Source organism: Meriones unguiculatus, chromosome 7 (genome assembly GCF_030254825.1).
Source record: "Meriones unguiculatus strain TT.TT164.6M chromosome 7, Bangor_MerUng_6.1, whole genome shotgun sequence".
Lineage (NCBI taxonomy): Eukaryota > Metazoa > Chordata > Mammalia > Rodentia > Muridae > Meriones > Meriones unguiculatus.
This window is the reverse complement of record NC_083355.1, coordinates 62,691,206-62,704,671: the sequence shown is the minus strand read 5'-3', so window position 1 is coordinate 62,704,671 and position 13,466 is coordinate 62,691,206. Positions and strand designations below refer to the sequence as shown.

The window sequence follows — 13,466 nt, the reverse complement described above, 5'->3', positions numbered from 1 at the left end:
CACCAAGGGCCTAGCGCACGGCAGTTAGAATACAGACACAGAGATAGTGTCTCATCATTGTTCCTGGAACTGAACTGCCTCCAGCTCTTAAAGAAACAGAATAAGGAAAAGGTGAAATATGCCAGCTCAGCAAAGATATCTACTGAAGTTTCCTTCCAGTTCCTCACTGGTGGGTCTCACAGAGCAAGACTCAGAGGTGAAGGCATCTAAAGGAACAATGAGGTTGTGCTGTTTTTGCAGTTGTGGGGTGCTCTGTCATAACCTACCTGAGGAGGGAAGTGACAGCAAGCAGCAACGTGTCTCAAGGAGATTGAAAGGAAATGCATGAGCCTGGGACTTTAATTAGCCCAAATGACCTTCAGCAGAACAACCTTCTGGAGTCAAGATTGACCTGATACGTGAAAGCAAATGGGGCCACTAAGAACCATTAAGAGAGTCAGCCAGAATGGCTATCACACAACAACAGTAAAGCTGCATGAAATATGGTAAGGAAAGTATTTCTAGAATAAAATCATCATCAAGATGTTCCATGACTTGCTGTCAGCTAACAATCAGCCCCTCTCTACATTGCTACATAAATTAGCTGAAGGTTTCGAAGGGAATAGAAAATTCTGATGCACCACCCGGTACACAAGTGTTTCACCGTCGGTGCAAATCTTTAAAAATTAAAAGAGGCAAAAACATTTCCTTAAGTGGTGAAAGTTGGCTGGGTTTCATATAGGAGGAAGAACAAGTATGTTTGTTTACTTTTTAGATTGTGTGACTGCATTTAATATACATTTTTAATCCACCCATTTTTCTGCAAATTTTGTAATTTTTTCAAATTTCAATTGTATTCCATATGTGTGTGTATATGCATATATATATACTAAAAGTGTACATTGTAGAAATATAACACGTAGAAAGGCTAAATATTAAGGAATGAGGAAAGAGTGAATGCAGATAATGAACATTATTCTAGTTCCAACATTTGCCTGCAAATTTCATGATTTCCTTGTGTTTAATTGCTGAGTAGTATTCCATTATATAAATGTACCACAATTTCTGTATTCATTTCTCCATTGAGGGACACCTGAGTTGTTTCCAGGTTCTAGCTATTACAAATAACACTGCTATGAACATGGTTGAACAAATGTCCTTGTTGTGTACTTGAGCATCTTTTGGATATATGCCTAAGAGTGATACAGTTGGATCTTGAGATAGCACTATTCCTAATTGTCTGAGAAAGCACCAGATTGATTTCCAAAGTGGTTGTACAAGTTTACATTCCCACCAGCAATGGAGGAGGGTTCTCCTTTCTCCACAACCTCTCCAGCATGTGTTGTCACTTGAGTTTTTTATATTAGCCATTCTGACGAGTGTAAGGTGAAATCTCAGGGTCGTTTTGATTTGCATTTCCCTGATGACTAAGGACTTTGACCATTTCTTTAAGTGTTTCTCTGCCATTCTATATTTCTCTATTGAGAATTCTCTGTGTAGCTCTGTACCCAATTTTTTAATTGGATTATTTGATTTGTTGCTTTTTAACTTCTTTGGTTCTTTATGTATTCTGGCTATTAGACCTCTGTCAGATATAGGGTTGCTGAAGATCCTTTCCCAGTCTGTATACTGTCATTTTGTTCTGACAACAGTGTCCTTTGCTTTACAGAAGCTTTTCGAAGTGAGGCATCTCAGAAACAGAAAGACACACACGGTATATACTCACTTATAAGTGGATACTAGACATATAATATAGGATAAACCTACAAAAATCTGTACACCTAAAGAAGGTGAGCTAGAAGGAGGACCCTGGGTAGGATGATCAATCCTCACTCAGAAAGGCAAATGGAACAGACATTGAAAGAAGGAGAAAACAGGAAACAGGACAGGAAGCTACCACAGAGGGCCTCTGAAAGACTCTACCCAGCATTCTATAAAAGAATGAGACTCATAAACAAACTTTGGGCAGCGTGCAGGGAATCTTATGAAAGAAGGGGGAGATAGTAAGACCTGGAGAGGACAGAAGCTCGACAAGCACAGCAACAGAATAAAAAAATCTGGGCCCAGGAGTCTTTTCTGAGAATGATATTCCAACCAAGGACCATTCATGGTTATAACCTAGAACCCATTCTCAGATGTAGCCCATGGCAGCTCAGTCTCCAAGTGAGTTCCCTACTAATGGGAACAGGGACTGTCTCTGACATGAACTCAGTCACTGGCTCTTTCACTACCTCCCCTGGATGGCAGCCTTGCCAAGGCACAGAGGAGGACTTTGTAGCCAGTCTTGATGAGACCTGATAAGCTAGGGTCAGATGGAAGGGGAGGAGGAACTCTGCTATGAGTGGACTTGGAGAGGGGTATAGGAGGAGATAAGGGGGAATGGGTGGGAGTGAGAGGGGAGGCGGGTGGGGTCTACAGCTGGGATACAAAGTGAATAAACTGTAATTAATATAAAAAAATAAAAATTTAATTAAAAAAAGAAAAGTGAATAAAAAAAGTTGTTTCTCTAGCTCTAACTCTGTCATGGATTATTTGTTTGGGGTGGTGAATAAGTTCATAAAAATATATTTAGGAGCAAAAGTATAAAATCCAATGTGAAGCCCCAAGTTTTCTGTTCCGAATATACACTGACTTTTACAGTCTTTGCATCTGGTTAATTTCAATGTGAGGTGGGTTTTTTTCTGCAATTTCTTATAATAAATTTTGAAATATATTTTTAAAATAGTGAAACTTAGTATTCAACATGACAAAAATAAGTGAATGAGCATTGCAAAAACTCCCAGAATGTGTTTATTCTATTATTGTATACTTTATTTTAGAAAGAAGTCACCTGGGGAGCAGTCAGAATTGTGTTGTATTGTCTTTTGTACTAGGATGACAAAGGTTCATACTTTGAAATCAGCAAATGTGTCAAAAGTCTGATTCCTCCCTAAGGAATTTTTTTTTCATTTTTCCCCTCATTTATTTATTTGTTATAATTTATTCACTTTATATCCTGGTTTTAGCCCCCTCCCTCGTTTCCTCCTGTTCCCACTCATCACTCTCCTGTCTATCCCCCTCCCCTAGACCATAGAATGGGGAATCCCTCCTCCCCTACCATCTGACCCTAGCCTGTCAAGGCTCATCAAGACTGCCTGCATTCTCTTCCTCTGTGGCCAGTCAAGGTTGCCCTGCCAAGGGAAAGTGATCAAAGAGCAGGCAACCAAGTCCCTGTCAGAGATAAGCCCTGATCCCCTTACTAGGCAACCCACACTGAAGACTGAGCTGCCTTTTGGCTATATCTGCACAGGGAGATCTAAGTTCCTAGTTTTCAACTCAGAGAAATCTATTTGAAACCTCCAAAAGACAGGCCAAAGGAGAAAAACTCTGCTACACTGGAGCAGGAGAGACCAGCACACAGGAGAACTCAGGTACTCCACACCACAGGGGCCTCAGTCACAGCTGTCACCCACAAAGTGTTAAGTCCCAGACTCCTGAGATAATGTCACCAGTCACCAAGGAGCCAGCATGTCTTAATAACAACAAGATAAATGAAACATTTCTATCCCCTTATCACTAGGAAAGGCCTTAGTTATCAAGTGGGCAGAAGTGTATCAGATTCTACAACCTGAGAATGTCTAGAGAGAAATCATCCTTAGGCTTTCTGAAATTTTCTATAAATTGCATTGGTTACATGCAGCATCTATTTTTTTAATTTTTTTAACTTTTATTAATTACATTTTGTTCACTTTGTATCTCGTCATAAATCCCTCCCTCCTCCCCTCATAATCCCACCTTCCCTCCTCCTTCTTCACACATGCCCCTCCCCAAGTCCACTGATAGGGGAGGTCCTCCTCTCTTTCCTTCTGATCTTAGTCTATCAGATCTCATCAGGAGTGGCTGCATTGTCATCTTTTGTGGCCTGGTAAGGTTGCTCCCCATTCAAGGGGAGGTGATCAAAGAGCAGGCCAATCAGTTTATATCAGAGGCAGCCCCTGTTTCCACCCCTGAGGGGGTAGGTGATCAAAGAGCAGGCCACTGAGTTCATGTCAGAGACAATCCCTGTTCCCCTTACTAGGGTACCCACTTGGACACTGAACTGCCATGGGCTATATCTGTGCAGGGGTTCTAGGTTATCTCCATCCATGGTACGTAGTTGGAGTATGAGTCTCTGGGAAGACCCCTATGTTCAAATTTTTTGGTTCTATTGCCCTCCTTGTGGAGCTCCTGTCCTCTCCAGATCTTACTGTTTCCCTCAAGATCCAGCTATACCACTCCTAGGCATATATACAAAAGAGGCTCAAGTACACAATAAGGACATTAGCATCTATGTCTTAAACAGTAAACATGCACATCCCAGGAGTTCTGCTATTGCTATTCCTGGTCCTAGACATTTTGAAAATATGTCAGATACATTCAATTGAGGTGAAAAGATAATTACTTTTGTGTGTTGATCCTTGAAGACAGGTTCACAACACACAAAATATTTAAGTTTGTTATATTATAGAATTAAACAAAAATGTAAATCTGAAAACAGTTAAATATCAGCAATCTTGTTTGATTTTGGAATAGGTGGTATTTGAGCCAGTTTAGCAAACACAATGTTACATTTTTTCTTTCCACTGATAGACTTCTTTCAGCCATAAAATGGATTCAGTCTTAAAACATGAAGTTAAGCAATCCACATATTTATACTATCAAATACTTCCATCTTTTGAAGTAAGATATTTACTCTAGCTAGCTAGCATATTTTCCTTGGAGAACAAAGAGTAGCTATGCTGAATGAAATCATAAAATTAAGTCCCCAAACAATAACATAATACCCTCCATGAGCCATAAACATGTACTACTTGGACAGAACCTTTGTATTTTCCTTGGAGGCTTGGAGAGCTGTTCATACACAAGGTTGAGCTTCGGGAACTTAATTCCTTTCTTCTTCGTTTTCTTCCTTCTCTTGGGGTATACAATGTAGCTAATGCCAGCCTTTCTTGATGCTTCAACGAGGGTCAGGTATTTCACGTCCTCTGGCTCATTCACGACTTCCTCTTCGGTATTTATGATGGGCTCAGTTACTCTCCTCAGCTTGTTGAAGTGCCGCTCCAGCTCCTTCCTCTTCTGGTACAGCAACTGTTGTAGGTTGCTGATTACATCATCCTTCACTATAAATGGCGGAGGGGCCTCTTCTCTCAACTCAACTGTAGACTTTGATCTCTTAATAAGAAAACAGAAGTGGATATATATATATATATATATATATATATATATATATAAAATCAGTTTAGTTGTTCTACATTTAAAATTAATATAATCAAACTTCAATTAATGTGGTTTGGCTTTACTAACTATTAAATAATATACTCTTGAAATTGTCACCAATATATATGAATTGTGCAAAATAACAGGTTTCATTATGACATTCTCATGTATGTGTGTAGTGTACTTTGATTACATTCATCTCTGTCCTTTCCTTATCCCCACACCCTGATGTCCTTCCTTTTCCCAGTCTCCCTTCTCCTTTTATGGCTTTTAAAACTACAGTTCTAGATATGATAGATAATACAGTATTTGTTTATTTCATCTAACCTGTTTCACATCACATCTCCAGCCTATATCCATTTCCCCTCAAACTACATAATCCCACCCTTCTTTACGTGAATATCATTCAGGTGTGTGTATGCCATATTTTTTTTTTTATCCATTCGCTTTTCTACTACTGATGGCATCCAGACTTATGATACCTTGCCTCTGCGAATAGAGCCCCAATAAACATGGATATGGAGATGTGTTTATTGCATATTGCTTTTGATTCATTCTGGAATATACAGGGGAGCAACTCAGCTGGGTCAGAGCTCTATTTTTAGTTTCCTGAACAAGCCCCATGTTGACATTCCACAGCAGCTACACTAATTTACATTCCCTCTAGTAAAGTGCATACGGATTCCCTTTGCCCACACCTTCACCAGAGTCTGTCATCATTTGTTTTCTTGATAATGGCCATCCTCAATAGGGTGAGATAACCCATCAAGATAGTTTTGATTTGTACATACCTGATGGCTAAGAATGTTAGAAAATTTCACATGTACTTATCAATCACTTGAGCTTCAAATCTTGAAAACTTTGTTTCTTTTGTTTATTTAGTGATTGGTGTCTTTCTGTCTTTCTGTATGTCTGTTTGTCTGTTTGATTAGTTTGGTTTTGCGTTGGTTTTTTTTTTTTTTAGTTCTTTTTACGCTCTGGATATTAATTTCTGTCATACAAATATCTGGCAAAGACTGTTTTCACATTTTGTAGGTTGTCTATCTACTCTGCTAATAGTTCCCTTTCTTGAATGGATGCTTTTTAATATTATGCAATCCCATTTTTCAGTTCTTGCTGTTATTTTCTGAGCTATTCAGAAAGTTGTTGTTCATGTCAGTATCTTAGAGTGCCTTTTCATCAATGATTTAAAAGTTTCCTGTCTTACACTAAGATACATGATACAGTCTGAATTGCTTTCTTGGATAAAAAGATCTAGTTTTATTCTTTCTATGTGTGGGTGTATAGTTTTCCCAGAACCATTTGTTATGGAAGCCTGTTTGGAGTTTGTTTGATTCTGTAACATATGCTTCTGGCCCCTGTGCTGAGGCTCTGATGACAGTAGCTGTATGAGTTCTCCACTTTATTGTACTGTCTGTGTCTGCCTTGTGCTTTTACCCTTCTGTCTTTTTTATCATGACTGTGTTATCATTTTAAAGCAGGTACTGTGATCCTTCTTGCCCTTGGTGCTTGGAACTGATCTGGCTAGTTCAGTAAATCTTGCATTTACACAGGACTGTTTTCCATTTCTTTGAAGGGTTTCATCAGAATTTTGGTACTCATTGCAATGAAACTTAGATTTAACTTCTGGTAGCATGGCCATAGCCATAATATTAGCTCTGCCAGCCATGGACATAGGCAGTATTTCCAACTTCCTGTGTCTTTAAATCGTTTCTCCAGTGTTTTCTATAATTTTCACTGCAAAGATCTTTCATTTTCTTTGTTAGATTTTGTGCTAGCTGGTTTTTATCAGTTATCCACAAGTAAGAATTTCACATGAGCTATTTATGTATTTAAACTGTGTCCATGGAGATAGCAGCTCTGCATTATTTATTATACTCCCTATCTTGTGAAACTACACCTAACTAAAAGTATAATAATAAGAAATAGCATATCTATTCAAACTTAGGGGAAAAGGCATGATTTTTATTGCTAGAACCCAAGTTTTTTGGAGAGGAATAAAAAATAGCCAAAAAGTTATAATACCTTCAATCGCGTATATGGTGCACTGGAATATTTTTGGATATTCTCATATGATGCAGCTTTTTTTTCTATTAAAGACTGTAAAACAATCAAGTAAAAATACATTAACCATAGTTACTGTTCAGCAAACCAAACAAAGCAGATTAAGTAACTTTAACTTTTGTAGATTAATGGAAAGTGCAAATATTAATTAAAATATACTTTCTTACTTATTAAGTCATTTCCTTAATAGAAAAGAGCAGGACTTAAGATCTGTCACTTCATTCAGTCAAGTTTATAGAAATGAAAATTTTTCATTTTAAGTTTAAGCCTTACACTGTAAAATCAAGAGCCCATGATGTGAAGGGGCTCTGGGCAAAGCCTCCCTGGTGGTATAAATGGCCCTGATTTCTCAAGGTTTGAGGGTATCTAACACATGAGGCTACTTTAGTCAGACCTGAGAAAGAAACTGATCCCTGAGCAGTCTCCCTTTTCTCCTTTTCCAATGTTTCCAAATTTTATACATGCATATAATGTGTTTTTATCTAACCCACTCCCAATTCTCTTCCTGAAAATTCTTCCCCTATGTCCTCAACCACTTTTCTTTCCCATTTGCACGTGCTATATCTTTTAAAGCCTACTGAGTGTGCTTAGGGCTGCCTGTGTGTGCGTAGCTTGGAGCCAGCTACTGAGATACAGGCAGCCTCTGATGCCCTGCATCCCTGAGGAAAACGGACTCTCCCTCCCATGGCAGTCATACATTGCCAATTACTCCTCAGCTGGAGCTGGAGCCTCACCGGTCTGTTCCAACTCCATACTGGTATTTTCTCTGTCATGTGCGTACTGGAAAGTCCCCTTTAATCATGAGAACCCTCAGCCTTTCACTTCAGGGGAGGCAAGCACACGAGCATTAACGACTTTCTACAACGTCACCCAAACGGGTGCTATGACGTTTAGAGAGTAAGCAAGCACTGTGACAGTAGATGTTGATGTTCCTCGACAAATAAGAAACAGCATCTATGATGCAAAACAGGTGTCAATTACTGTAAACAAAGTATGATTCGGGTACAAGGATAACAGGGGGAGGTCAGTTCTAGATGGGTAATAACCTGGATACATCATAGCTGCTGTGTGAGGGCAAAAGTATTGCCACAGATTCCAAAGATGTTAAGGACATCCCAGGCCATGCAAGCAGTCCCCGAAAAAACATAGAGAAATGTGAAACTCTTAGAAATTTTAGACCGCAAGTCTTCTGGTGGAGGCAGAGCATAGGTTGCACGGATGTCAGATGGCTCTAGAAGCATATAGGCCATACATACTTGAGACCAGGTTGTGTTGCTTGCCTCAGCACTTTGGATACATTTTATGTGGTAGCTGGAGCCACTGTTTACACAGACATCAGTGATGTCATCATGCAAGAGTCTCCCAGCTACAGCAGAATGGGTGAAAAGCAGTAGCTACCAAAGATGAGACCATATGACAGGAAGGCATGAGAGGTGCCACTGCCACAACCTTGACAAGGAAAATGGCTCTTTAACCCAGAAAGAGTGTGCATTTGGGTGGTTTGGTTATTTTTAAAAGACAACAATTCTAGGTGCTTCAGACAAGACAATGTTATGAGCAATGACACCCTGGGCCTGTTAGGAATAAAAAGATCAAACACACATCAGGGCCAGTAGCGAATGATTGGTGGCAAAGAGGTAGCAAAACACTGAGTGAGGATCACTACTACAGCCCAAAAGTACTTCCTGGGAATATGGTAGACAGGGGCAGGAACACACTCAGTCTGAATAGCCCACCAGAAAGGGAGGTAGGTATGACCTGACTCAGGACACTGATTCTCTTTGCTTTGGTCAGCAGCCCGAGTGTCGAGGTAGAGTACAGAGCTGAAGGTCCTAATAAAAAGAAAACTGTGTCCTGGTTTTCTTCCTTAAATTTCAGGACATTAAAAAGCCACTGATATAAACTGCATACCTCTCTCCAGTCCTGTTTATGGCTTAAGGAGCAGCCATGAATACTCTTGCCAGGACCCTGAAGTCGCAGGAGCACACACAATCACCATTTGCATCGGTCAATTTTATTCTGCTCCACAGCTATAAACAGCTTCCCTTTGAGCCAACACACACACACACACACACACACACACACACACACACACACACACACGCACACAGTAGCATTTAAGTCCTAGGCAAAGACAAATTAGAAAGCTTAGAATTTGAGGGGGGGGAACCCACACAAATACCCTGCCACTGATGAATGAGTCCTGCCTTCTGAGCGTTCTAAGAACGGAACAATGAAAATCAGTGTGTTCACACATACTGGTGGCCGGTCTGATATATGCCCCAGAGAAACAAAACAACAACAAGTAGTCTCTACAGTAACTAGAAACATATCTGTGCTGAAAGAAGATATAATAATCAACTTAAATCCAGAGTAAAAGTCATACACACCCTAAAGCTTCTTCTGTAGTAGGTGTCGAAGATAACCAGACTCTCCTTGGAATCAGAAATTTTCTCAGTTAAAATTTTGCTTCCCTGAACACTCTGTGATTTAAAAAAAAAAAAAAAAAAAAGTTATAGTATATACTAAATAATTTCATGGAATTTTTTCAATGTTTACAGCCACCGCTGTTTCACTGAAGAACATTGTTAGCAAAATAAATAAATGAATAATCCTGTAGTAAAAGAATTACCTCCAATGACACATGAAAGTATAACTAGAGACTGCATATTAGCACAAAATCCACAGCTCCAGCCTTTAGTCAAATGGGAACAAGCACGTGATTCCTGCAATGTGAAATCTTAGGAGCTATCAGCAACATTACGGAGATTAGCACCATGTATTTTTCCGCCAACACCAGACTGATCGCCAGGCCTTGCTACTAGCGAGTGACTTCACCTTCAAGCATAAGTACGCACTCTAAAGGTAAACTAGAGCGCAATTTCCCTTAAATGACTTAAGCTTAATTCTGTCACCCAACCAAGTTATTACAAGAGGAAAAGGCTATACAAATGATGCTCACTAAATATGCTGCTTCTCTGCCTTATACTCGGTGATTTTGTTGTTCACAAACCACCAGCAGGCCTAAATTTGACAAGCTGACATTTTCATGATTAGCTGAACCATGCTGTGCCTTATTTACCTGATGATGTTCTAACTTTATGTTTGAAAAATGCTTAAATTTAAGAATCAGTTTTTAAAAATATTAATGCTTTTTTAATTATTAATCATTGAAAATAGAAAAAAAAAACTTAAAGTATCTTAGGAATCAGAAGCACTGAATTTTGTCCATCCTTTTATACTGTATGTTTGAGGGTTTCTATTGCCACAATGAAACATCCTAACCAAAATCAGTCTGGGGAGGAAAGGGTTTATTTCACTCACACCGACACTTCACTGTTTATCATCAAAGGCAGGAACTCAAGCAGGGCAGGATCCTGGAGACAGAGCTGACACAGAGGCCATGGGGGGAGTGCTGCTTGCTGGGATGCTCTCCATGGCTTGCTCAGCCTGCTTTCTATAGAGAGAACCCAGGATACCAGCCCAAGGAGCACAGCACCACCCAGCATGGGCTGGGCTCTCCCCCATCAATCACTACTTTAGAAACTACTCTATCAGCTTGTCTGCTTATAGCTGGATCTTCTGTAGGCATGCGAAATTCCTTTCTCTCAGATGGCTTTAGCCTGTGTCAGAGGTTGACATAAGGAGAGCAACAGAACAAGAAAATTTGAACACAGGGAACTTCCCAGAGACTCATACTCCAACCAAGGACTATTCATGGAGATAACCCAGAACCCCTGCACAGATGTAGCCCAGGGCAGTTCAGAGTCCAATTGGGTTACATAGTAATGGGAAGAGGGACTGCGTCTGACATAATCTGATTGGCCTGCTCTTTGATCACCTCCCCCTGAGGGGGGAGCAGCCTTACCAGGCCATAGTAGAGGACAATGCAGCCACTTCTGATGAGAACTGATAGACTAAGATCAGAAAGGAGAGGAGAACCTCCCCTATCAGTGGACTTGGGGAGTGGCATGCATGCAGAGGGAGGAGGGAGGATGGGATTGGGAGGGGAGGAGGGAGGGGTTTATGGGGGGATGCAGAATGAATAAAGTGTAATTGATGAAAAATTTTAAAAAAAAAGGGAAAAAATAATTTAAGAACCTTAAAATGACTTTCAAAAGTGGAGGAAAACATGGAGTTAGTCAATTTACATGGAGCACGTCTCGCCCCTGGGGGCAATGGTCTCCTGAACCTACTCAGACCTCGGACACCACCACTGCTAGTTCTAGAACTGACGCAGGATGTTCCAACGAGGGGGTTAAGGCTTCTCATAATATTTCCTATAAGCCCACACCTGTTTGTTTATATCCCCCATTTCTATTCATTATTAGCCAGATAGAGCCAAGTAATTGTGGTGATGATACTTGTTTTTTTGCCCAATGCTGGAATGCTAGTGAATTTAGGTATGCCCTGGTTACTCGCATGCCTCGCTGGGTGCCTGTGCCCGTTGATGCCCCTCACGCTATGACTCTCTTCAGACAGAAAAGGGATCTTGGAACTACAGCCGCCACTGTTACTGCCATCTCATTGGCAGCTGTTGGAGCTACCACCGTGGCATTAGCCAGGAGTCATACTGTGCAGACTGCTCAGACCCTGAATAATCTTTTAGCCAATGTAGCTCATGCCTTAGATGTACAAAAAGGAATTAATGCTCAACTAAAAGGAGGTTTGATGGTGTTCAATCAGAGGATTGACCTCGTGCAGGAGCAAATTGATACCCTATGGCAAATCGCTCAACCTGGCTGTCAATGAAAGTATGCTGGACTTTGTGTCACTAGCATACAACATGAGAATTTTTCCTGTGCTGCAAATCTGTCTAAATAATTGTCTAGCTATATTTTAGGTAATTGGACTGGAGAATTCGATACTACGATGGAGCAGCTGAGAGTGGCCATTATCACAGTAAATTCTACCAGAGTGGACGCAGGACTAGCCACAGGATTATCACCATGGATTGCTGCAGACATGAATCATCTGAAGGAATGGGCGGGCATGGGAGTGTTAGCAGGCCTTCTGGTGTTGGTCTCCTTGGTTTGCCTGTGGTGTATATGCAAGATTAGAGTCTCACAACAGCGTAATGCAGCCATGATCATTCAGGCCTTTACAGCCATTGAAGCAGGACAGTCTCCCCAAGCATGGTTGGCTACCATAAAAAGCTAAAATGTTATGCTCAGGATGCAAGGCTAAGCACTGCACTCAGGGTCAGCTGCTTTGGACCCAGAGAAGAGCAAGTCTGATTGCATGCGGGTTGATGCCCCAGGTCCCGCCTCTAAGAAAAAGGTATCGGACAGGTCTGATGCTCTTTGGGTGGATGACACCTAAATGAACATCGGTACAAAGTCCCAATTTATTTCTAATATCAGAGATCAGACCTCTACTCTTGCCTGATGCGTCTAAAACAAAAAGGGGGAACTGTAGAGAGCTGCGTAATGCCGCACCCTAAAGATGGAGCTGGTTTCCGCCTTCCACCTTCCTGATGGTGAGTGCTCTCTGTCACAAACAACTCCACATTTGGCTAAGGCTGAGGATCTGGCTTGCTTCCATGTATGTGGACCTATCTGCATTGCCCACGTGGCACACTGGGGTTGGCTACCCAGAGGCTATTTAAGCTGTGGGCTGGCTTTCCCCAGGGTCAGATGATTGTTCAAGGTTCCTGAATAAACTGCATTGAGAAAAAAAAAAAAAAACTAGGACAGAATAGCTGAAGCACAGCGGAAGACAAATAATAATCATAACAATAATAAATAGTCATAGCAGAAAGACGCTTGGACAACTAAAGTACCACTATTAGTCAGAGACTACCTACTTGATACAGAAAAAAACTTTTGTGACTGTTTTGAGCTATGCTTACAAAAGATATACAAAATACAGCAGAATTACCGGGTATTAAACATTTAACAGGACACTTTTGACAAAACAAAGGCAAAAGCTTTCACACCATATTTTATGTTAAACAGTAGAACTTATTGACAGTCAATGATTGTTTATTATAAAAGAAACATAGCAGAGCTCATATACTGAGGTTAGGGTTAGGGTTAGGGTTAGGAGTTAGAGTTAGAGCAATTATAGTGTTTGATCGATGCCCCAGGCACAAATGCTACTGCCTTTCTCCAGGGATGCTGCTGAAATGACGCTGGGTAGAGATGGACTGGGAAAACTGTGTGACCATGGAATGTCCCCTGCCTCCA

General features: G+C 40.7%; 1 protein-coding gene across 1 annotated transcript in view; it reads right to left on the bottom strand.

The window, feature by feature from the left end:
• Ttc6 (tetratricopeptide repeat domain 6) overlaps positions 1-13,466 on the bottom strand; it is a 224,040-nt gene that overhangs the window by 112,742 nt on the left and 97,832 nt on the right. The window contains exons 9-11 of the mRNA XM_060387540.1: positions 9,669-9,761; positions 7,240-7,314; positions 4,820-5,169 (exon numbers count right to left, since the gene is read on the bottom strand). Of these exons, the coding sequence (XP_060243523.1) occupies positions 4,820-5,169; positions 7,240-7,314; positions 9,669-9,761 (518 nt within the window). The remainder of the gene's footprint in view (positions 1-4,819; positions 5,170-7,239; positions 7,315-9,668; positions 9,762-13,466) is intronic.